Source organism: Pristis pectinata, chromosome 15 (genome assembly GCF_009764475.1).
Source record: "Pristis pectinata isolate sPriPec2 chromosome 15, sPriPec2.1.pri, whole genome shotgun sequence".
Lineage (NCBI taxonomy): Eukaryota > Metazoa > Chordata > Chondrichthyes > Rhinopristiformes > Pristidae > Pristis > Pristis pectinata.
Genome location: NC_067419.1, coordinates 36,419,211 through 36,443,029, shown reverse-complemented (window position 1 = coordinate 36,443,029; position 23,819 = coordinate 36,419,211). Strand labels below are relative to the sequence as shown.

Genomic DNA, 23,819 nt, shown 5'->3' with positions numbered 1-23,819 from the left:
ATCTCTAGCATGACCAACCCCACCAATTCTCCATACCCAAATGACCATTTGTTCCCTACCACCAAAATGCAAGAGGCTGAGAATAGTCACCATTCTCCCAGTCCAACGGTTCAGACATCACTTCCATTCTCAGCATATTCCCTTGTGAACCACCCAATGAAGAAAGCTAGTTGCTGAACCCTTCCACCAGTTCACTGCAGAGGTTAGATGCTATTCTCTAAACTGCACTGATCAGGCATCACATCCAACACTCAATGAGGACAGTCACTCAGCTGTACCTTTCAGATTGAGTCAAACACCTTGTCTTCTATTGCTCTTTATCCTGCATCACCAATGTTCATGCTGCCCTCCTCTTTTCTTCATTGATCTATGACATCTTCAACCCTTTCTTTCCTCTTTCATGATCTGCTCCCTACCTTCCTCACTCCCCAGTGCTCTTTACCTCTGTGTATCATACCTATTGGCATGTGTATATCTGATTTTTTGTGTCCATCTGTAAAAGGAAATTATAACATAGAAACAAGCTCCTGCCACCATCTGTTCTTGTTGGTGTTTGTTCTGCTTGCTGATACTGCCACCAATCTGACATGCCGACTTTATTTCCTTGAGCTTTTATTCCCATTTCCTTCAAAATTCTAACTGATAATTAACTGTTTATGTGGTTTCCACTTCAACCATTATTTCACAGCCATCTATGCAAAGATGTCTTTCTTGCTTTGTTAGATCTTTTTTGTGGAAATGAATGTAGATTATAGTCAAGTTTACAATCTACATGAATACAGATAACATAAATAAAATATAATATAAATAAATAAAAGTAATTTAAGATGTGCGCTGTATGATGCATCAACTATAAGGTATGTAAGTATTGTCACAATGGAATGCATAATTCAACTGTATACATGTTTGATAGACTATGTATAATTCAGTTGTGTAAATGCATAATTGGAGTATAATTCAGGTGTGTAGATACACAAGATTTGTATAGATAATTGGTGAGCTTGATTGATTCAGACGTGTGTATGTGCTGCATGCAGAAGACCCAGCTCCACATGAGACACGCACATACGCTGTAGGTAGAAAGAGGCAGCGTTCGCGCGCAGCCGCAGAAGAAGTTTGCCGGTGTCGCGCAGCCGCAGTGGCTCGGTGGAGGTGTTCAAGTGTCGGAGCGGAGAGAGGAGACGAAGCGGGGAAGCAGGTGGCGGGGAGGGGGACGTGGAGCGAAGTTGAGTGTGTGTGGCCGGGATGTAGGCGAGGCGGTCGCAGTGACCGAGGGGGGGAGCTAAGGAAAATACTCATCAACTACAGCGGTGGCGTGCGCCTTTGGACTACCTTTCCCCATCGCTTTGAGCTGCAGGTTTTACAGCTGGTCGAGTGTCAGGTGAGAAATGGCTGTGACGTTAAATAAAACCCAGTGTTTATATCAAGTGTACGGAGGCTTCCTGTCTCTCCGCCGGCCTGTTTATGTCCGTCCCTCTCTGGGTTCCGGGCGTTTGGCGCGACCAACGGTTTTAACGGCTCGCCGTTCCATTATTTTGGAACTTTGGTTCTTATTTAAAGGGGAAATGGCGGGGTTCTCGTTTTATGAATGGATCGGGCTGTCACGTGACGGCGGGCTGCGACCCCGCTGCCAGCCCTTGCAGGGGCGGCTCTGGACCGGGTGATGCCTTCGCTGGGCGCAGTGTGCAACTAGTTTCCCGGCCTTGCTGCATAGTTCAACCTGCAATTGTATGTGTGTGTGTTTTTTTTCGCGGAAATAGACTTCCCTTGCAGTCCAGGTACTGAGCAAGCACGATTGGAACCAGCAATTCCTAGGTAGAAACTCTACGGGGGGGGGGGGGGGGGGGAACAAACAAATAAAACATCGTTAAAGAAGTGGGTTAGTCATCGGATTTCCGTTTAATCCTGCGGAATTATCCGAATGGATTAGAGAGTTGTTAGAGCATCGGTTTATTGCATTGCAATAGGAAGGTGATTTTAATTTAGTTCACTGTAAATAAAATGTAAATTCCCCCCTCCGTGGTGTAAATCACTTTGCACATTTTTTGAACAGATCTGTCTCTGTGATTCGACGTTCTGCACAAATAAGGATTTTTCAGTCAATTGGATTAAAGCCGTTTGACCCGCTTAAACTTCAATTTTAGTTTCTGCATCTACTGTATCTTTTTGTGTGCTCCAAACTGTCCCACTAGGAGGTTGCAGTACAACATTTGCTAACCATCTAACTTTCTGATTTCACTTATTTTCCTTCTTCTAAACCTCATAACTGTGCTGCTTTCTGTCATCTTCTATCACTGTTTACTTACCTGATTTTCATATGTTACTCCCTACTGTTATTTCTAACTCTAGCAGAAGTTGTATTTTGGGTTGATATTGTCAGTGAATAGGAAGCTTTAGCAAAATGTGTAATTCCCTTTAAATAAGATTGTCTGTCAATACAGTGTAAAACTCAGTATTCTTTATGATTAACAATTAAGCTTTTAAGAGTTTAAATTATTGAACATTAGATTTTCAGAGTAGTATTGTAGTTTGTTTCTGAGGATGTGGGTTATCTCCCAGTAGTTCTGGTGAAGGCACTTCTACACTACTGTTGAGGTGGTAGTGCCAGGACTTGGCAAAAGTGAAGGAATGGCACTAGATTTCCATAATAGATTTTTCAAAATTCCTTTTTACATAGGATGCCTCAAGTCTGTGCCAAATCACAGATTTTCCTTTTGCCACCAATTTTCCTTGTAACTGTTCTGACATTCCCATCAATTCTACCACCCATCCACACTAGCGGCAATTTTTTTTCTCTACAATGGCCAATTAACCCACCAACTTCTAAGTCTTTGGCACATGGAAGGAAACTAATGCAGCAACAGGGAAAATATGCAAACAGCACGGGAGGGCAGGATTGAACATGGATCAATGGAGGTGTGAGGCAGCAGGTGTTTTAATTGTAGGTGATGGTACACCTGTGTGCTAGCTGCCTTTTTTTTCTGGAGCTTGAAGTTTGGGGGTACTGTCAAATTAGCCTTGGAGTAACTGCAGTCCACTTTGTAAGTGGTGCCATGCACTGGTACTGGAGGGAATGAATGTATTGGGTGGTAAATGTGATGCAAAATAAATGGGTTACTTTTTTCTAGACAGTGTTGAGCTTCAGTGTTTGGAGCTGGAATCCATATTTCCATATAACATGGGAGGAGGGCATTTCTGCCCAAAATGTCTATGCCAGCTCATAGACCAATCACAATATCAATCTTAGGGGGGTGTGGGAGAAAATGGGAGTGCCTGAGGAAACCCACAGTCACAGGAGGAGAGTGCAAACTTCACACACAGACAACAGCTGAGATCAGAATTGAATCTGGGTTGCTGAAGCTGTGAGGTGACGGCACTACCTGCTGTACCACTACACATGTGCAGCTGTCGCAGTCTCTGGCGTGTAATTCTGCACTCATTGCACCAGATCTGATGCCCTGGCTTGAGTGAGGGATATTAGGCCATGAGGTTATAAATTATGGTAGAATATATGTGTACTCTTCTGGTCTCACAACCTAATTGTGCTGGCTCTGTCCACCATCACCATTGTCTTCACAATCTAATCCTCAGGATCAAACAGGGCAATATTAAAATTCCCATCCTTATTTTCAAATCCTTTCACAACCTTGCCTCTTTATCTCCATTAGCTCTTCCAATCTCAAACCGTGCTGCCTACACCTCTTCAGCAAGATCTGTGTTCCTCTTACTCTAGCCTCTTTGTATATCCTTGATAGTTAATCCCTCCATCTTTGTTGTGTGGTCCTTGTATCACCTTGACCTGGAGTCTACTCCATAAATCTCCCTACCTCCAAGTTTAACTTTATTGTCATAACATTTGCACCTTGTGTATGTATGCCTATGAAAAATAGCTTTTTGCAGCTTCAGCATAGTACATTACAAACACAAGTTGACATAAACTTATATTTTTCATAACTTGCAGGACAATAAAATAAATATGACCTGATGAAGGGTATCAGCCCAAAATGTCATCTGTTAATTTCCCTCCATAGATGCTACCTGACCTGCTGATTCTTCCAGTGCTTTGTGTTGCTCCAGATTTCTAGCATCAATAGTCTTGTGTCTAAATATAATGACATTCGTGCAAGTTGTGAGAGAGATAAAGAAATATAGTCTGAGGTAGTGTTAGGGTTTTACGGGTTGGTTCAAAAACCTTATGGCAGTGGGGAAGAAGTTGTTGAACATTGAGGTGTGGGTCTTCAGTCTCCTGTACCTCCTGCCTGAATGCAGCGTCAAAATTATAGATGTCACTTTTCTGAGGTTACCAAAGAGAATCTCTAACCAAGCTTTTTGTCCCCTATCCTTGTATCATCTTGTGAGGAAGGTGTCAGATTTTGTTTGGAAAGGCTTCTGCACAGCTTTTTGGAATAATTTGCATCCTTGCAGATATCATGTAAATGCAAATAGTTGTTTGGGGTTTGAGAGTTAAATGTTTGAAATGCCTTGCTGCTACTGATAGTTACTAACATGATGAATTCTGGCTTTATCACATTTTAACTTAAAAACACTAATCACAATAGTTGTCCTGCTAGCTTTAGGTGCTGTAGTTTTACTAGGAAGTCTGTAGATGCTCTTTATTGGCCATTTGCACATGAATCATTTACTTGGCCAATAATATTCTTGGCAGACTTCTTAATACCATGTTTTTGCTGCATTGGATTAAGACTTGGGTTTAAAGAAAAGTTAATTTCCCAGTTCTTAATGTTTTGTTTTAAGTAGCCACCTGAAGATTCTGGATGTGGTTTATATAAACTAAAAATCATCATTATCATTGTTAAGACTACTAAATCTTGACTTCATTGATACATCACCATGGAGATTGACCAGTATTATGTTGAAGTCTTCAAAATGTGATTTTTTTTTTAAACTATTAAGCTTTTTTAAAAAGGAAATGGGTATTCATTTCTCTTTTTATATAATTAAAAAAAAGTTGTACATGTGTGTTATGTTTGATTTATTCCACAACATTCTAATTTGCCAATCTCACACTAAGAAACTGCAAGAATTGATTCTGGGAAATGAAAATAACACATTAGATGGCAACAGTCTTGAGTTGAGATTTACTGCTCACTTTTGGAACAATACAACAGTTCTGCATCTGTGGTTGGAACGAACTCCATCTGCTTTACAGTTTATTCAGAAGAACACATGTCTTTGTGTGTTCAAAGTTGTTTTTCATTTGAAATTTTTAAAATAACACATCTTCCTAAATCCTGCAACATTGGGATGGTTTACAAATGCATATAAACTTAAGATGGAAAACAAGTTTCTTTTTGCATTTGGTAAATGAGCTGTTTGTACTGATCCTTAAATAATTTATTCTCTTTTATATGTGCTTGTAAATAAATAACAAAGGCATATAAGCTTGTGTGACAGCTGCCATTTGTAGCATGTTGAAAGCAAGCAGAGATAATGACTTTAAAAATATTAGTTTAAAAAGTGGCCCTTAATGACAGTATGCAACTACTTAGTTTTGATATTTTGGAATAAGTTCAGTGAAATGCTATTGCTCTTTTTGTTTAGCTTTTATGACCCTTTTTTAAAAAAAAGTAAACTTTTTAAATTGGCAGATGCAAAATTTTTTTTTAAAAAAGACTTGTTAGTAAGTTAATGCAAATTGAAGCAGATAGAGAAGGAGGAGAAGAAACATTATTAATATTTCTGTAGCATAAGTGCACCCACAAAACTGGGCACTGAAGCTGCACATGCCCATTCACCTGCTCCCAAGAACCAGATTAAATTGCTTTTGGCAGCTTAGTTACAGGACCTAGGATTGCTTCTAGCATGATCTACAATAGGGACATGTGCAGAAATTTAGATTTCATTGTTTTTTTGAGGGGCATGTTAAACGGACATTTACACAGAGACATGTACTGTATATGTGTGCATCCTTGATGTGCTTAATAACTTTTGGAGGAGGAGGATCTTGATGTTCTGTAATAAATTCCCTCTATCCTCTGTTCACAGGTTAAACCACTATTTATTGGTTGTCCAGAAAGGACTGTAAAGCTGATAATAATACTTGAACCTTTTTTTGAATTTGAAAAACAAAATAGAGGTTTACTCTGGTAACTGAAATGACTGAGAGTGACAGAAAACAGCCAGATTCTTGTGTGGCATAGAAACCTTGTAAGCTGTGGAAAGTAAAGCTAGATCTTCTGGGCATAAAATCAACAAAGCAATACTTCTGCCTACGAGAAGTCATCAAGAAATAGTTTTCCAGTACATGATTACTGTGCTAGAAGTTAAATGGCCTCTCCAAAGCTATTACAGTAGGAAGCTATTCTTCTCTCATATCTGGATCCTTTCTACTTTTAATCAGTCTTTCCCTCCATATCTCTGAAATTCACTGCATCATATTTGCCTTCTCTTCCTATTCTTTTGGTGGCATGACTGTCACTTAGGTCACTTCCAGCACAGGAGTCACTCACTTTGTCACTCAGTAACCAGCTTGTAAAACAAAAAAAGTTGGTCTGGTTGCAATAGAAGAATTGTGACTGCTGCCAAGAACTGACCTGCATGATGTGTTGTCTGTCATCAACAAGTTGGATGATGAGGGGATGGAATCCCTTTCCTTTCATTAAAAGTGCCAGGATGGTGATGGGGAGCCAGTCAAAATGATGCAAGTAGAGTTTATGGCATCTTGTATCTGAGCAAACACTGTCCTCTTGTGCTCTCCTTGTGGATAGAAAAATGGTAAGCAACACTATTTTGTGAAGATGAATAATATACTAGGGAATCTTGCCTGTTAAAGCCTGAAAGTGACTTATTTAATTAAACTTATGGGGCCCCAATATCCTTTGTAGCCATTTGTTAGTGGCTTCACTTCACAGGGAGTTATTGAAAGATGATCTGGTGAAAGACTGGACTCTTTCTTAGTGCCCTCAGCTTTCTGTTTCCAGCTGATTTTTTTTTTCCCATCTCCTGGCTTCTTCTCTTCCTCAACCCATAACAGCAACACAGCCAGACTAACTGTGATTACAAAGGACTTTTAAAATTTTGTCACAGTTATCAATAATGCAGGATCAGACTGTTGTACAAATATTTTGCATATCCTGACCCAATTACCTTTCCTAACTGGACCCAATTCTGCAGTGATTTTTTTTTCTGTTCAAGTGATCATAAATTCTACTTGTAATCTTGGAGGTGGAGTGGTGGGAAATCCTGTATCTGAGTCCCTGATGTTATTGCAAATGATATCTCTTAATAGTGCTATCCTCCCAGTTGTTTACTGTTGATATTAATTCCTTTTTCCTCCTTGTATTTGTGCGAAACAGCTTATCAAAATATCTAGATTAATTTTCATGAATAATGTGGAAACTGGATCTGTGAGGCATCAGATATATTTTCAAAAAAGAATTAGGATTTTACCAAAAGAGATTTTCTCTTGTAAGTTCGTGTTCTGTATAATGTATTCTGGAAGAGATGACCAGGGACTTGTGTGTCAGGTAAGTCGCAATATGAAGCTAACTTTTTGTTTTCATGTTTCCTTGCATCTTGGGAGGAGGCCATTGATTCTGTGCTGGCTTTCTGAGTGTTCCCATCTGTCTTATTTACTTATTTTCCTGCTAACTTGTCTCTTGCATGCTGTCAAACCACCACCCCAGCCCCCTTGATTCCCTTACCACCCATCTACTCTAGGGGCAATTTGCAGTCACCTGTTGACCTACCAGCATGTCTTTGGGATGTGGGAGGAAACTCCTGTAGTCACAGTAAGAACATGCAAAACTCCACACAGACACCACTGGAGGTCAGGATTGAACCTGGGTTGCTGAAGCTGCAGCAGTTGATACTTCATTTCATAGGCATTATCTTGGTAGCTATAGTTCATGAGTTATTAAAATGCATGCTAATATTTTGATGTCCTGGGCAAAGTCTTTTTTCTGCAATGACTGCATGCATTTTCCCTTGATTGGGGAAGGGATTTATAATCCACTTGCATTGGGTTATTTGCCACAAATTGCTGAGTTTCCTCGCAGATCTTCTAATTCAGTCTGGACTTTCAGTAATAACTTTCTTTATAGACATCCAAAACAATACCTTTTTGTACATATAAAAAATTCTTGTAATAAGATTCAATACATTTATTATTGAAAAATTAAAATAGATATATTATTTCATTCAGTTAAATGGAATGCTATACAGCAACACTTATGAAAATTATACAATGTTAAATTTTTGTTGTACTTTCAAAATAGATGCATTTGTAAAACCTTTAAAAAGTTAACTAGAAGGTCCAACACGTAGTTAAGAAAGCAAAATGTAGTAAAGGCCAAAATGTCAAGGGATTGGAGTTTAAGAATGGGGAGATTTTGTTACAGTTGTACACGGTATTGGTGAGGCAGCAGCTGGAATACTGCATGTAGTTTTCGTCCTATTGGCTAAAAAAAAAGGTTGGCATTGGAGGCAGTTTAAAAGAGATTCATCGGGCTAGTTCCAGGGATGAGAGGGTTGCTCTATCAAGAGAGGCTGGACAGTTTGGGTCTGTGTTTGTTGGAGTTTTGAATAATGAGGGGTGTCCTTACTCAAACTATACAAGGTTCTAGGGGTGCTTGTAAGGGTAAATGTTGAGATGTTTTCACTAGTGGGAAAGTCACAAACAAGGGGATGTAGCTACAAAATAAGGGGCCAGTCATTTAAAACTGAAGCATTTTTTAAGAAAAAAATTCTTCTGAGCATAATAAATCCTGGAATCCTCTGTTCAGGGGACTGTGGAGATCATTGGATATATTTAGAGTGGATACATAACATTTGAAAAATTATGGAATTGAGGGTTATGGGGAAATGGCACAGAAGAGGAGTTGAGGCCAGCATCGATCAGCTATGATTGTACTGAATGGCCAGGCAGGCTTGAGGGACCGAATGGCTTACTGTTTTCTTGTGTTCTCTTTAAAGGTGTTTGTGATTGGGATTTAGAGTGATTTTCTTGTATTATTCCAATGTTCCAGCTATTGGGCATACTTGAGATGACATTGAAATTTGCTAAAATACTTGTTCAAGTTAAGTGATCAGTTTTGAGTAACCTATATGGCATGATCAGTTTAATATTGAAGAAGCAATTCCTTTGGCTCATAATGTGGAATTGCTTCCAATCTTAAGTTGGTTGTGAGGTAAAGTGCTACTGGCATGTGTGTATTAGGCCTGCCTTTTTAATAATTGTTGTGCAAAAGCTGAATTCTTAATGTTTGATGTTAATGGTGTTCCCCAGCATCAAGAAAGATCCAGCAGCAATTGTAAATGTAACTTTATGGTTGTTCTCTCACGAATCAATTTTCCTTGACTTAAGTTGGTTTTAAATTTGGGTTGCAGTTTAGAATGCTTTGGAGGAATGAAAAAGCAAATCAACCCATAGGCTATCTTTTCAATAGTGTAATCCAGTTGTAGAGATCTGATTTTGATCTGCCTCATATATAACTTGTGACCTTCCTGATCACCTTGGGTCAGATCTTACTTGCCTATGCTTACCTGGTCTGAATGCATGAACAATCTCATTGGCATTCTGATGCAGAATGTCAATTTTCAAGTCCCCAGCTTTACTGATGGTAAAAGTTGAGGGATTTAATGTCTCTGAATGTCAATGTGATTGTTTTTTTTTAAAAAAATCTATATTTCAATAACTTTGGTGATGGGTGGGTGGAATTTGCTGAAGGCAATTATGATAGGTTTGCTTTTAGCTGAGACGCTCTCTGCCCATTTGTGGTACAGATTATTCAGAAGCAATTCTTTGCCACTTGTAATGAGACCATTGCTATGTAAATGCAAATTATTTCTTTCCTTATAGCAGTGGGTGTGTACACCACATGATTTTTTTATCAATTGAACTGCAACTGAGATTCTTTAACTTGGTGCAGAACAGCCTTGAACTTTGGAGTTTCTTGTTCTGCATGACTCAACAGGACACCTAGGTAATGTATTTACTTTGCATTTGGAGTACACACTTGTTCACACAAATCTCCAACAAAACTGTATGTATTTAAATTCAAATAGATATCTTGCTTCATTATGAACAGTTCACTTCATTTGCTCTGCTTTCTTTTTTTAGACTTCAACTGTAAAAGTAGTGTCATTAATACATTTTCACACCTGCGACATTATACGGTCATCTAACATCTACATTTTAGAGCTGTTGTGTTATAATCCCCATAGTGGTTTATTTAACAGTGTAATATGTAGCTGCAGTAATGTCTCTTTTGATGAAGATTTGTTAATGAACTAAAATACTCAATTTTAGTTCATTAACAAATCTTCATCAAAAAGACATTTGAGTTTGGATGTTACTGTACCTAAAAATTGGTTGCAGATACAGTCCACATAAACAAGTTGAAATCTACTGTTATAGATTACAGTTTCTATAGTACAAAATGTGCCTCTGTTGTTGATTTTCCCCCCCCCCAATAGCTATGAGATAACTTGAGGGCAGACTTTAAGATCACAGGAGAACCTTTGTTGAAAATAATGAGGGTCTTTTTGGAAAAATTTCAGTAATTGAACATCACTGTGCTATTGAAACACCCTTCTAATTATCACCCTTTATTTCTGACGTGAAAATAAATGGTTATCATGTGTTCCTCCTAACACAATAGCTGATCAGTGCTGTTTTAAATATTTTGGTAGTTGCAGGGTCCACAGCACCTGCAATATTGAAATTATTGTGATTCTTCACAATCCCACCATGAAACTTGCAAGAATTGTTTTGGGTTTGACACAGAGTCCAGTATCCAATATCTGAAGTCATTGTTGATGTAGCCTTCATTAGCTGCAGTGTTTGCAGCTTCCTCCAGTGGAAGCATCTCAATGACAAGAACTTGATGGATTACTAATTAGTCATATTGTATAATGACCTGCAACTATTATGCTTTGGCATTGGGTCTAAATGAGATGTCAATGGCCTACTAAACATATAATTCCTGTTGAACAAAGTCTGTCCCTTTTCATTAAAGCTAATCTTAAATATGGTAATTTCCTCATTTGAGAATAATATATGAATTGTAACATTTCTGTAATGTTTGTTTATTGCCACTTTCATCTTGTCTTCTCAATTTTATTTTGTCTGAGTATTCTTTATTGTAGTAGCTCAGTCAGTGTCAAGACACAATTATAGGATGCCAGTGATCCTATTGAATTGATGCCCGACAGAAGCTGAAATTGGAAAAGGCTATGTTGTGTCAGAGATCTTTAAATCAAGGGGTAATGTGTTAGTGCAGGAAAGTGGTGCTGAGAACTGCATACAGTACTTCAAATGTTGCCTAACTAAAGCTTTATACAGCTGCAACATGATCTGCCAACTTTTTTTTTACTTGATATCCTGACTGATGAAGACAAGTATGCCATGCACTTTCTTTACCACCCTATTTGCGTGTTGTCACATTGAGGGAGCTATTGACTTGGTCCAAGATCCCTCTGTACATCAATGCTTCTAAGGGTCCTGCCATTTATTGTATACTTTCCTCTTGCATTTGACCTCCCGGAGTTCACTGTCTCGCACTGGTCCAGATTAAACTCCATCTGCCATTTCTCCACCCATGTTTCTAATTGATCTGTATACTGCTCTATCCTTTGCCAACCTTTCTCACTAGCCACAACTCTGCCAATTTTTGTGTTCTCTACATTTTCGTCCAAATGACAAACAACAGAGATCCCAGCACTGATCTCTGTGGAACACCTCTCCATCATTATCCTCTGTCTCATGCCCAAGCCAATTTAGAATCTAATCTACCAAATCACCATGGATCCCATGTACCCTAATCTTCTGGATTAGCCAACCGTGAGAGACCTTGTCAAATGTGTTACTAAAGTCCATGCACACAACGTCCACTGCCCTACCCCGATCAATCATCTTTGTCACCTCTTTTTTAAAAAAAAAACTCAAAATCAGGTTTGTAAGACGTGACTTCTCCCACGCAAGAGCAAATGTGAGTAAATCCTATTCCTAAGAATCTTCAATAATTTCCCTTCTGCTAATGTAAGGCTCGTCAGCCTATAATTTCCTGGTTTGTGTCTCTTGCTCTTAAAGGAATAATGTTGCTTCCTCTCGTCTTGTAATGAATGATAGAGCAGATAGAATGGGTGTGAGAGGCTGAATGATCTGTTTCTATATCTTGTATATTTTATTTAAAATTTATTAAAGAATGTTTTGCTGTGGACTCCAAATTTTGGGTTTGTGGTAGCACTTTGGGAAGTCAATGTGTCAGATAAGATGATTTGTTGCTGCCCTCATCCAGTGAAGGATAATTGTGGGCATATACCGCAAAACTAATGATGTAATGTGCTGTCACGACTTTAACATTTCACCAAAAAGGATGAGTTTGATTGTAACTTATTTCATTTGTAAGTTAACCAGGTGTATATATAAGGCTTTTTTATATATAAGATGCATCTTTATTAGTCACATGTACATCGAAACACACAGTGAAATGCATCTTTTGCATAAGTGTGTGCTGGGGGCAGCCCACAAGTGTCTTCTCTCTTCCAGTGCCTGCATAGCATGCCCACAACTTCCTAACCCGTGTGACTTTGGTATGTGGAAGGAAACCCACGTGGACACGGAGAACATACAAACTCCTTGCAGACTGCGGCCAGAATTGAACCCGGTCGCTGGTGCTGTAATAGTGTTATGCTAACCGCTACACTACCATGCCTGTACTCTGAAGCACAACATTGTGGAAGAAGAATTTGGGGCTTCTACGTGTTGTAGAAGTCCAACAGAGGAATTCTTTTGTGCACTGGACAAACCTTAAACTGTAGTAATATAGATGAAAGCTTAGCTCTTTTTGGTATCATTTGGGCAAGGGTGGTTGATTGTAATAGAAAATAAACCTACTAATTTTGAACTATGCAAGTTTAACTGAGAACAAACAGATCTGTTTAATGTCTCATTTGAACTGAAATTATCCTTAATACAACATTCTAGTGTCAAGCTAGATTATGCATTGATATTTTAAAGTATGATTTGCAGATGGAGTGTTATAACTGAGCTATGCCAACATAATTTCAAAGGTTTTTGCCCTCTGTACATATTAAGTAGGAAGTTCTGAGCGTTGTCTTTGGATACAATTATTATCATTTAGTCCATGTCTAACTCTAGTTTTTAGCAAATTCTTAACCAAGGAGCAATGCTCATTTTTGTCTTACTGACCACCTCATTGCAGAGGAGACATTACATGAAAGTCATTTAAAAGATAAATAGAAGCTTTACAGCATAGATGTTTATAATTCTATTTACTTTGTTTAATAGCTAAACTAATTTTAACACTTATTGCTAAATGTGCAGAGTTCACTTTGTATCCTATTTCGCTTAGAGTAATTTTTTAGGAATTTAGTATGTTTGATCAGTCATTTGGATTATAGCTGTTATGTGCTGTAACTCTCTTGTGTATCTGAAACTTCCATGATGTGTTTCTAATCCCATTAGCTTTCACAATAAAGAGCAAAACAATGACAGGAAAATTATTTTTGATAGTAGTTAGGACAAAAATGAACCTGCTTGCATCATCTTGTGTAATCAAACTATTTTTAGTCAAACTATTCAAACCTACATTAACTTAAAAATTACAATTCTAAAGAGATCATATTATCTTGCAGTAAGACATGTAATGGATAATTGCAAAATATAGACTATGATCTCTAGCTACAATAACTATCTATCGTACAGGATAATCCATTAATTGGAGCAGTGACCAATCACTATTTTTGCTGCAGTTTATTTCTGTACTTGCAGTTTTGACTCTCGTAGAAGTAAATGCATAACTAGAATTCCAATAAACTATTCCATTCAGTAAAGCAAGGGTTGCAAAATAGCACCTGCGATGCATCTATTTTGTGACTTCAAGTGCAGGTGGATTTTTTGTTTTGCTGTTGGCTTAAATCTTGTGTTCTTTTAAAGATACATTAAATTTCTCATAGAAGTAGAGGGACCAAGAAACTAAATATCCATTTAAAAAAAAAATTTGGCTTTGATTGTGGAACAAACTACGGGAGAAGCAGGATAGGAGAAAACCTGAAATGTTCTACTCATGTTTATATATAAGACCTATAAAGTGGTAAAACCATTCTGTTCTCATGGCAGACTGTAAGATTGATATTTGCAAGCAGCCAAGCTTGTGTTAACAACGGCAAGCCTATCGGTAATTATCTTGAACTACTACTTCCCACCTGGTTACTTAGTCTGCTATTATATAAATGAAGTACTACTGCAGTTTCAATGGTTGAATATTACTGTTCTAATTGGAACAATCTGGCCTGCAGTAAACTGAACATTCTTTTACAATGCACAAATGTTTAAAATATACTATCTATTGTCAGTGCACCCAAGAACATGAACTAAATTTGAAGGTCCATTATTTGGAGGCATTTTAAAGCAATTTTTGGGCAGAATTATTTTTAAACCAGCATTAAAGATCTTGGAAATTTGTATAACAAGATTCCCAGATCTCGTGTTGCATCCCACATCCAAAGACCTGCAGGTTGGTAGGCTAAGTGGCCAATATAAATTGCCCCTAGCATGTAGGTTAGTGAGAATCTGAGGGAGATGATGGAAATGTGGGGAGAATTAATAAACTGGGTTAGGGTAGGATTAGTGCAAATGGGCAGGTAATGGTTGGTATGGACTTGGGCTGAAAAGCTTGTTTCAGTGCTCTGACTCTGTGACACTATAAAACTGATGAAAGCTCTACTAATATAAATCCATGATAGTGGAATTCTTGCTGATGACATGTTATTTTTAATCGGATTATGCTTCACTTAAGTATGAACTAAGATGTAGCAAAAGTTGCTGATCAAATATTTTCAAGATTAATTCACAGAGCTAGGTATTCCTTTAGGTGTTGTACTGAGTTTTGAGGTAGGGGGAAAGAAACTTAACAAAGGTCCTTGTGTAGTTCAGTTGCTAGTTTGGCTAAGATCTCTGTCAGGGAAACGTCCACAAACCATCAGTGAATAAAATTTCAGGTTTGTACAGATAAGATCTGTTGGCAAATCTAGAAAAGCTGGTCTAAGTTCTAACAATGGCAGCACTAACAATGGCAGTAACAACAATGTTGGCGTATACCAATTTAAAGGTTAAATATAGTTTCTAAGTCACTAAGTTCTATAGTTTAGCAATTTTTCCTTGGTTCACTTTTACTAATTAAAATCTTTTTTGATTTTTTTTAATTTCATACTTGATATAGTTGACATCCTTCAGATCACATTGAGATTAACTGGATGTTGCAGACATTCTGTTTTGAAATGTTCATGTTTCCCTTTTTTAAATACACACAGCTTTATATAATGAACCTACTGCTATGGCAAGCAACACTCTTGAAGGCTTCCATGAAGTGAACTTAGCTTCGCCTTCCTCTCCTGATTACACAGAACTGTCTCAATCAGAGACTACAGAAGCTGCTACCTCAGGAATTCTTTATCATCCTCATTCATTGGTGAGCTCTACCCCTGTTCAACCCTGTACACTGATTGCTGCAGACCTTCCTACACAGCCGATTTATCCTTCATCTCAGAACCTCAGCAGTGGAGAGTCAAGAAATGTCAGGTACATTTAACTTCTGTGTTTAATTGCTAGCTTTTGCTACACTCCTGAACTATTTTTAACCAGTAGAATAATTATACATGCTCAATATATGTTATGTTTGAAAGGATTAAATGCAGCTGCTTTGAAATTTTAAATGCAGCTTTGGAGAATTGCCTTTATTTTCAGTTTCCTTCCCAGACAGTTATTTAGTTTTAATGCAGCTGTTATTAACCTTCAAATTATAATGTCCTTGTACTACTGGCTCAGAAATAACAACAGCTTAAGAAATAAAACCACAAGTAGGCTACTTAGCAGCGGCACCCCCACCTGCAATAGGTCTAAGAATTTTGTACATTTGAGTGAGATCATCATCCCTTCACAGCACCATTTGAGCCCTCCCTCCTCCTCACCAATCTCATATCAATCTAGTGAACCTTTGCACTCCCTCTTTCACAAGTATATTCTTCCTTGAGAAAGGAGATCAGACCTGTACATTATTCCAGGTGTGGTCTTACCAAGGCCCCATATTTTTGGAGTAAGACACTTTTGTTTTTAATCCTTATACTCAGTCCTCCTAAAATGAAGGCCTACACGTACTGCTTGCCTTCCTAATTGTTAGCTGTACCTGCCTATTAACTCTTATTAATTTAGTGTAGATGGGCATTTGTCCCTCTGAACACTTGCACTATTTAAGAAATATGGATGGCTTTGCATTTTCCACTTTTATTTTCCATTTGCCATGTTCTTGTTATTTTCTCATCTTCTCTACATCCCCCCCCCCCCCCCCCCCCCACAGTCTCTCTGTAACTTCTTCAAACTTGCATTACCACTTAGCATTGTATAAACATTTTATCTTGCTTGAATACCATTTGGAGAGCTCTAAAGATTGGTCTTTAACTTAAGTGAAATGAAGTAGAAGGCCCAGGTCCATTACAATTGGTGTCAGTATTCCAAGCTTGGGAGCAGAAATACTAGCAGATTTTCCACTCCAGGGTATAACCACCACTAGAAATCATTCGCTTGTTAGTTTCAAATTTAATTAAAAAAAACGAGTATCTGAGTGATGCACCAGAAGGCACATCTGGATATATATTGTAAATAATAGTGGTTTCAGGAGGAGGAGGGGGAAATTTGGGGGGGGAAAAGGTGACATCTGCTAAATAATTAATAGATGTGAAGGAGGTATCAATTATTGCAATAATTGTTTTTGTGTTCAAATTATAATGTATACATACAATCCATGATAGTTTTTAATCCCAGAAATATCATTCTGATCTCCTTGGATTATATTTAGTCTTCCTAACTTGAGATGTGAAGTTTGTTTTGTGTGGCTTTCAAATAATAAAAATGTATTCTTAATTAAAGGGGTTCTGAAATTTTCACCATTCAGAGACCACTAGAGTTCTCTAAAATTACTTCTGCCCTTGAATTTATTCCTTTAAGTTATTGGTGCTGTTCTTGTTTTACAGATTATTTAACAAACTATGATAAACTGTAAATGGCTGTCATCTTTCACAATGTTATTAATTATTCCAGCAATAAATTTTCAATGCCATGTGCTACCTCGGGAACAGTACATAATTCACCAAAACAACTGACAAGTGATACTGGCAACCATCGTGCAGAAGTGGAATTTTTGCAAGGTGTACTAGCAAATGAAGTTCAAGAAGGTGCAGAGGATGTCTTGGACCAAAGTACAGACAGTCTATCTCATTTGAGAAGCCCAATTGTACTTGAAGTGAGGGAGAAAGGCTATGAAAGACTGAAAGAAGAACTTGCTAAGGCTCAGAGGGTAAGTCTGCTTTCATTGTCATAATTATGGATTAATAAAACAACAGATTACTTAAATTTTGTAATCCTTAAACAGATTATTTTAAATTTCATGCAAATAATTTAAATTGAAGCGTTCATGTCCTTCTACTCGCTTTGTTGGCACAATGGAGTGTGTGCACGCTGTGGCTGTGCAAATGGCAAGTCTCATTTGTTTATATTTTAATTTTATATTTTCTGGCAGAGTTGATGTAAAGCAAAATACTGTAGATGCCAGGAATTTGAAATAAAGCAGAATGTTGTGCAGATCTGTGACAAGAAAAACAGTTAAAGTCCTTTTAGTAAATTGGAAAATGATAGTGATTAAAAGTGAAGAGAAGGTTTGGGATTGGATGAAAGGTAAGAGATTAAGTGACAAAAGGGATGATGGTCAAGTCAAAAGTGGGTATTAGTGGGAGCAGTAAAGAGTGCTACTAAAAGAGGTATTAATAGGAGTAGCAATTTAAAAAAAAATACACCAAGATGTACAATTTTACTGTACAAAACCATCAGGCCAGCTGTTTTTTTTTCCACTCTCACCACCCGCCCCCCCCCCCCCCCCAAGCTTGTAAAGTTGTGCAATTTAAAAATGGATTAGTACTTTGAAAGCCTTGTTGCAAAGCAAAGAGCTATGAAAGGCCTAGTCTGAGAGTCAAATGTCTGATTTTTTTTTAAACATACTTGGGGATAAGACATTTTATTTAAGAAATGCTGATAGACTAGAGATGTATTTCTCTATGGCTTTTAATAAAATAGTTAATAACCTTTTCCCTACCTGTTGTTTTTTGTTTTGTCTCTGTATAGCCTGCAAGCCTGCTTTTTACTGGTTTGTCATACTTAATGTGAGCATTATTGTGATAATTAAATGAAAACCTTCTTATTTTAAAGTTAATATTTTGTAATTGCTGTACAGGAGCTGAAACTAAAAGATGAAGAATGTGAGCGCTTATCCAAAGTTAGAGACCAGCTGGGCCAAGAACTTGAAGAGCTTACGGCTAGTTTATTTGAGGTCTGTGTGAGCTTGATCAGAATTTGATTACATTTAAAGTATAATTTAATTTGACCATGGCTCTTCTTAAAAAAAAAATCTGGCTGTGTAGTATCTGGTGAAGTTGATTGTTAGATGTGCTTTCCTATTTCTAGATCTGACTTGAATAGATTTGTCATTGGGTCAGGGCAGTTTTCTAGAACAATATGCTATAGAACTGACTAGGGAAACTGCCATCTGTAGGTCTGTAACCGTTTTCATTTTCTTCTAACATCCCCACGATATTGTGCTCTCTTGCAAGATCTACCTCTACCATTTGCATTATTTAAGAACATTTTCAGTAGTTCCCTTGATCAGTTATTCCTTTTGTCTAGCATTGTGTTTTGCCCATTACGAACCCACTTTCCAATGTGCACCTCCTAAATGGACAGCAGTTAAAGCAATTGAATGTCTTCCTACTTACTCTTCCTATAATTAATTATAAAGTTCTTGGTCCATATTTCCTCTTAATTTAGTGGGCTATAACAAATGTGTAGTCACTCGTATGTGTGGCTGTTTTTCATTGGGTTTCCACTTCATCTACACCAGTCTAGATTAACCTATTTCTGTTTTTTTTTGTTATTTATTGCACACAAAATGCTACAATCCCTCAGAGCGGGGCTTTTCTGCCTACCTATTGTTTTTAATTATATCCATTTTTACTCTTTTGAACTAGGTCTTCATAATGCCAATAATATTATTTGATTTCTTTCCCAGGAGGGACATCAGAGTTTTCTATTATATTCCTGACTCCTTGCATTTGTGTATGAAATTTTGATGTCTGGCAAGCTGGCCTCTCTTTGAGAAATATTGCACCAGATTGGTTACATAACCTGACATTGGGGAGATGCTGTGCCAATTGAGACTCCTGGGCACAGCTGCAAAACAGGTTGTCTATCCCCTTAATAATAAGCGTACGTCACAGTTAAACCCTTCAGTATTTTTCCGTAGTGTAACCCTTTGCTACATGTTGCTACTAAAATATGAAAGGTGCATATTGTTATATTTTGGACTGTTCTGAATTTGGGGTTACTGTGTGATCTTTCTTCATAAGGAAGCAGGCTTGATGTGCCTTGGGCCAATTCCTGTTCCATTTCTTGGAAGTTTTGATAGTATTAATTAAAGAGTTGTTCTACATCTAAACATCGTCTGTTTGCTGCTGTTCCTAGCTTTCTGAAATGGTGTGTTCCATTCCCTACCATTAACGTTCTTCATCTTGAGTTTAAAAATCTTAAAAGACATGTCATATGAGTGTCATGTTAACATCACTGCAGTTCCCAACCCACTCCTCCATAGAGATGTGCCACTGGTTTGTATCAAGATTGAAATGTTTTGCTGCTGGGGGGTTGGAGGGGAGTGATCTTTTAATTTTGCTTTTATGAAACTTGTCTCTTTAAGGAACTAAAGTTTAAATCATCACTCTTCTCTTGCTTTCAAGGAAGCTCATAAAATGGTACGCGAAGCAAATGTCAAACAAGCTGCCGCAGAGAAACAGTTAAAAGAAGCTCATGGCAAGGTAACTGGTTAATGCTGGTACATTTTTTGTAATAAAAGCTCTGCATGAAATCATTTTCATGATTAGGATGCACTTTAAAACATTCAGTTAAATTCTCAGCAGTGTTATAACCCTCCATTTCATTTTAGTTCTACAGCTTGCTTTATCTTTGCACATATGAACTATTAATACATATAGTTGGACTAAGCTAATTTAACTTTGTGATTATAAATATGTGACACAATTTTTGTTTTCACTTAAGATTGATGTACTACAAGCTGAAGTAGCAGCATTGAAAACACTAGTCCAGTCTTCTTCACCAACATCACCCACAAGGGAGCTTCAGTTGAATGCAAAACCTCATTTTAAAAAGGGACATGCTCGAAATAAAAGTACAAGTGCCATGGCCAGCAACAGCCAAGAGATGAATGTGATACAACCAATTGTAAGAGATTGCAAAGAAGTAAGTTTTACTAAGGAATTTCCAGAATAAATTTTGAGTAATCTGATTCATTTGGATTTGGAGTTCTGTAGCTAAACTTGCCTGTGCTCAAATCAAAGTCAGTGACAATAACTATAGGGCATTATTCCTCTATTCTGGTGACATGGTTGACTATGTCATCGTCCTGCGTCATCGTCCTGCATCATCTGTCTTTTGCTGGAAGGAACTTTCCCTCACTTGGTTCCACATTTGCTTTTGGGTAACAAACAATATGAAGTTTCTGGTGCTTTGCAATTAGAAAGAAAATACTGAAAATTTTTTTCATTACCTTGGAGCACCAGTGATTTTTTTTTCTCTCTCTCTTCAAATAATGGCTGCTGGGAAGGGAGATGTGTTCTAATTTAATATCACTTTTTTTCCAACCATAACTAAACACTTCCTCACTCAAGTGTGCAGCACTCCCCCAGAGCTTGAATGTTAGCATAGATATCAAATTCAAGTCACCAGTGCGATTCTTGAAGACATCTGACTTGAGCTTTGCTCACCATGGAGCCAAGGCTGGCATTCTTATCAAAAGTAAAGTCACATGGGTTGCCACATCAACTGAAAGTATTATGAAAGGTGCTTTTCTGTTTTGGCATAGGATGGAGAGGTTTTGTGTATCAATTTTTTTGTATTTATTCTGATTAAATCCAAAGTTTACATTCAGTACAATCTTTAAAACATTCCTAGTAGTTCTGGAGGGAAATTTAAGAGTTTGTGTGACCACTTCAACGTGATCTGAAAAAAATCTAGGCAATTTCAACAATTAATCATGTTTTGAAGTTTCCAAAGTTAGAAATTGTTTATCTTTGGCTTTACTTACAACTTATTTTGTAACTTTGCAAAAGGTTGATTTGCTTCTGTTTGGTGAATTTAAAGCATGGAAGGAAGAACCAACAATCGATAAAACCTGCTGTTTTTTAGACAGAATATATAAAGAAGATATATATCCTTGTTTGACATTTTCAAAAAATGAGGTAAGAAATTAAAGGCAATGTTACAGAAAGTAACTCGGTGAAGTTAGTAATGCAATGAATGAGGTCAGTAGTCCTTGCTAAATAGGTTGTTCTTGAAAGTTGACTTCTTGCTTGCTTAACTAATTTTAACAAATTTTTGATCAGGAAAAATTCTGTCGTAAACTTTTTTTGTGGTTGAACCTTGATGTTCATCTTCTCTCTAGTAAGTAAATCCCTGAATATATTGGACTTTTTTTTTTACAACTCTAGGAGAAGCTGAGTGATGGATGCAGTCAACTGTTGGTCCACTTTACCACCAGTGGAGCCCAGTCATGCTGGGATTTCTTGCCAGTACATCTCCAGTTTTGGTCCCTTTTGATTTGGACTATGGATTCCTAATTTAGAGATCAGGATTTTTAACTTCAGGTGGTTCTTGTTTAAATATTTTTAAAGTAACTTGGTAGCTAAATGTCTGACATTTAGCAGTATTGAAAAATAGTTGCAGAGCTTTGACACGATGCAAAGCTTCATCCCCATCTTTACCACCTTTAAAGGCTGTCAGTGCATTCCTGGCGCAGGGCCTCCAGTAGTACATCACAAGATTCAACTTATTGAGCTTCTCTGGTATAGAGGATCAGCTCAATTCAGTCCAATAAATTGCATTCTTGTGTAAATGTACGGTCGTGTCTTTAGTAATCTGCATGTCATGAGTTCAAACCTTTATAATGGTAGGCTAAATCTATCCCTGAAAATTGTACTAGAAATATAACCATCTTAAAACTTCACTAATACCCCACAGGGGCAAGCCTGCAGCATTCCTGGTCAACATTTGAGTCCTCCTCGTGGACTTCAAAAAGCTCCTTCCTAGCTAGGAGAACACTGACTTAGAAATTCATTAGTGCTGTGCTTTCACTACTCTTGATCATGAGCCTACTGCAGTGTTCGTGGCTCTGGATGTTCCTTACGTATTTTCCTTCGTGCATCATCTGACTGTGGAATATGCAAGCACAGGTGCAGGACTTGAGTCCAGGTCCAGGAGTTTGCGAGGGAAGTAGGGTTGATGGGTTGAGACACTGAATCAAGGCCTTGGTTGGGATTTGTATTGGCACTTTGGATGGGATTTGCACTCTCCTCTTGGCTAGAGGTCAGAGGTCAGGCCAGAATTTAGGAAGGAGTGATCGGGAGGTGTGATGTCAGGTTTTGATTGGAATATTGGAACTCTAATGAAACATGGTTGTCCTGAGAGTTCCCAGCAAAGGCACAACTCAGAGCAATGCACGGTTGACATGATTGACATGGAAATTCTCATCAGCACAAGCATGATTGGAAGGATCCTGTGGAATTTCCAGCGTGAAACATTTCCACCTTGAAATCATCAACTGAATTCTGCTCCTGCAGTAACCAACTTTCATACATGCAATGGTCACTGTTCCTTTTAAGAATGGAAGTGAGCCATTAAGTATTTTGAGCACATTCCAAACTTGTCTGATCTGTACCTTGTTTCATTTCTCTTGATACTCTTCTCCAACAAAAATTTGTGTACCTTGGTCTTAAAGCTTTCAATTGACTCTGCATTCACAGCCTTCTAAGGAGGGTGTTATAGATTTCTTCTACAATCAAGCAACTGTTCATTGCTTATTTGAAGCAGTTTGTTTTCAATGTATTCCATACAGATATGATGCAAAACATGTTAATTAATTACAGTTAAGTTGCTTAAACAGATTTTTAAGCAATTTCAACAATTTCAACAATTCTTTCCATTTTGCAGCTAGCTTCTACGATTCTTGAAGCTGTGGAAGGTAATACTCTAAGCATCGAACCAGTTGTTTTTCAGCCTCTCCCTGTTGTGAAAGCTTCTGCAGTGGAGTGTGGGGGACCTAAGTAAGTTTACCTTAGTTTTAAATACCTTGAATGCAATTTTGGCAGTTACTTTCATTTGACTGAGGTTTGGTGGAGAGAAGACATCCTTCTGCACTAATATGTTATACCCCAGCAGCAAACTTAATAATAGCATGCTATTGGGAATAATAGCACATAATATGTGTAATATGCTATTTGAAGATGTATCAACTTCTATATGAACAAAGTCTTTGCATTTATAATGTAAACTGCCAATATAAAGTTTGTTTATACTAAAGCTATGGATGTAGCTAAAGTGGCTCTTCTTTCTCCTATCTTAGCATGTACTGTGGAGAAGCCAATACTTTAATGGTCTCTCATCAATTAATTGGAGCTTTATTTAAAATAGTCCACAAAATGAAACAAAGTATGTCTTGGAAATAAAATCTGAATTATGCCTGGTGCAGTTATCTTCTACTATCTAACTCAACTGATCAATAAGTAAGCCTGGTCTTTTATTTCTTTTTGTCCTTGAGCTGCTGTCCTAGGTTGCTGCATGCCTTGTGGTGAAGGTGCTCTTACTTTGTGAGTTCTTGGATTTTGACCCAGTGATGGACCAGCATATATTTCCAAGTCAGGCAGCTGTGTGGCTTGGAGGGGAATCT

At 37.7% G+C, this 23,819-nt stretch overlaps 1 protein-coding gene across 2 annotated transcripts in view; it reads left to right on the top strand.

Annotated features, from left to right (window-relative positions):
• Positions 1-1,012: 1,012 nt before the first annotated feature.
• The window catches only part of rab3ip (RAB3A interacting protein (rabin3)), a 35,298-nt gene continuing 12,491 nt past the window's right edge, over positions 1,013-23,819 (top strand). The window contains exons 1-8 of one of the 2 annotated variants that reach the window (XM_052030168.1): positions 1,013-1,381; positions 15,298-15,565; positions 17,081-17,336; positions 18,267-18,362; positions 19,819-19,896; positions 20,138-20,338; positions 21,208-21,336; positions 23,084-23,196. In XM_052030168.1, coding sequence (XP_051886128.1) covers positions 15,321-15,565; positions 17,081-17,336; positions 18,267-18,362; positions 19,819-19,896; positions 20,138-20,338; positions 21,208-21,336; positions 23,084-23,196 — 1,118 coding nt within the window. In that variant the 5' untranslated portion in view covers positions 1,013-1,381; positions 15,298-15,320. The remainder of the gene's footprint in view (positions 1,382-15,297; positions 15,566-17,080; positions 17,337-18,266; positions 18,363-19,818; positions 19,897-20,137; positions 20,339-21,207; positions 21,337-23,083; positions 23,197-23,819) is intronic. The other variant, XM_052030169.1, reaches the window with a different exon arrangement.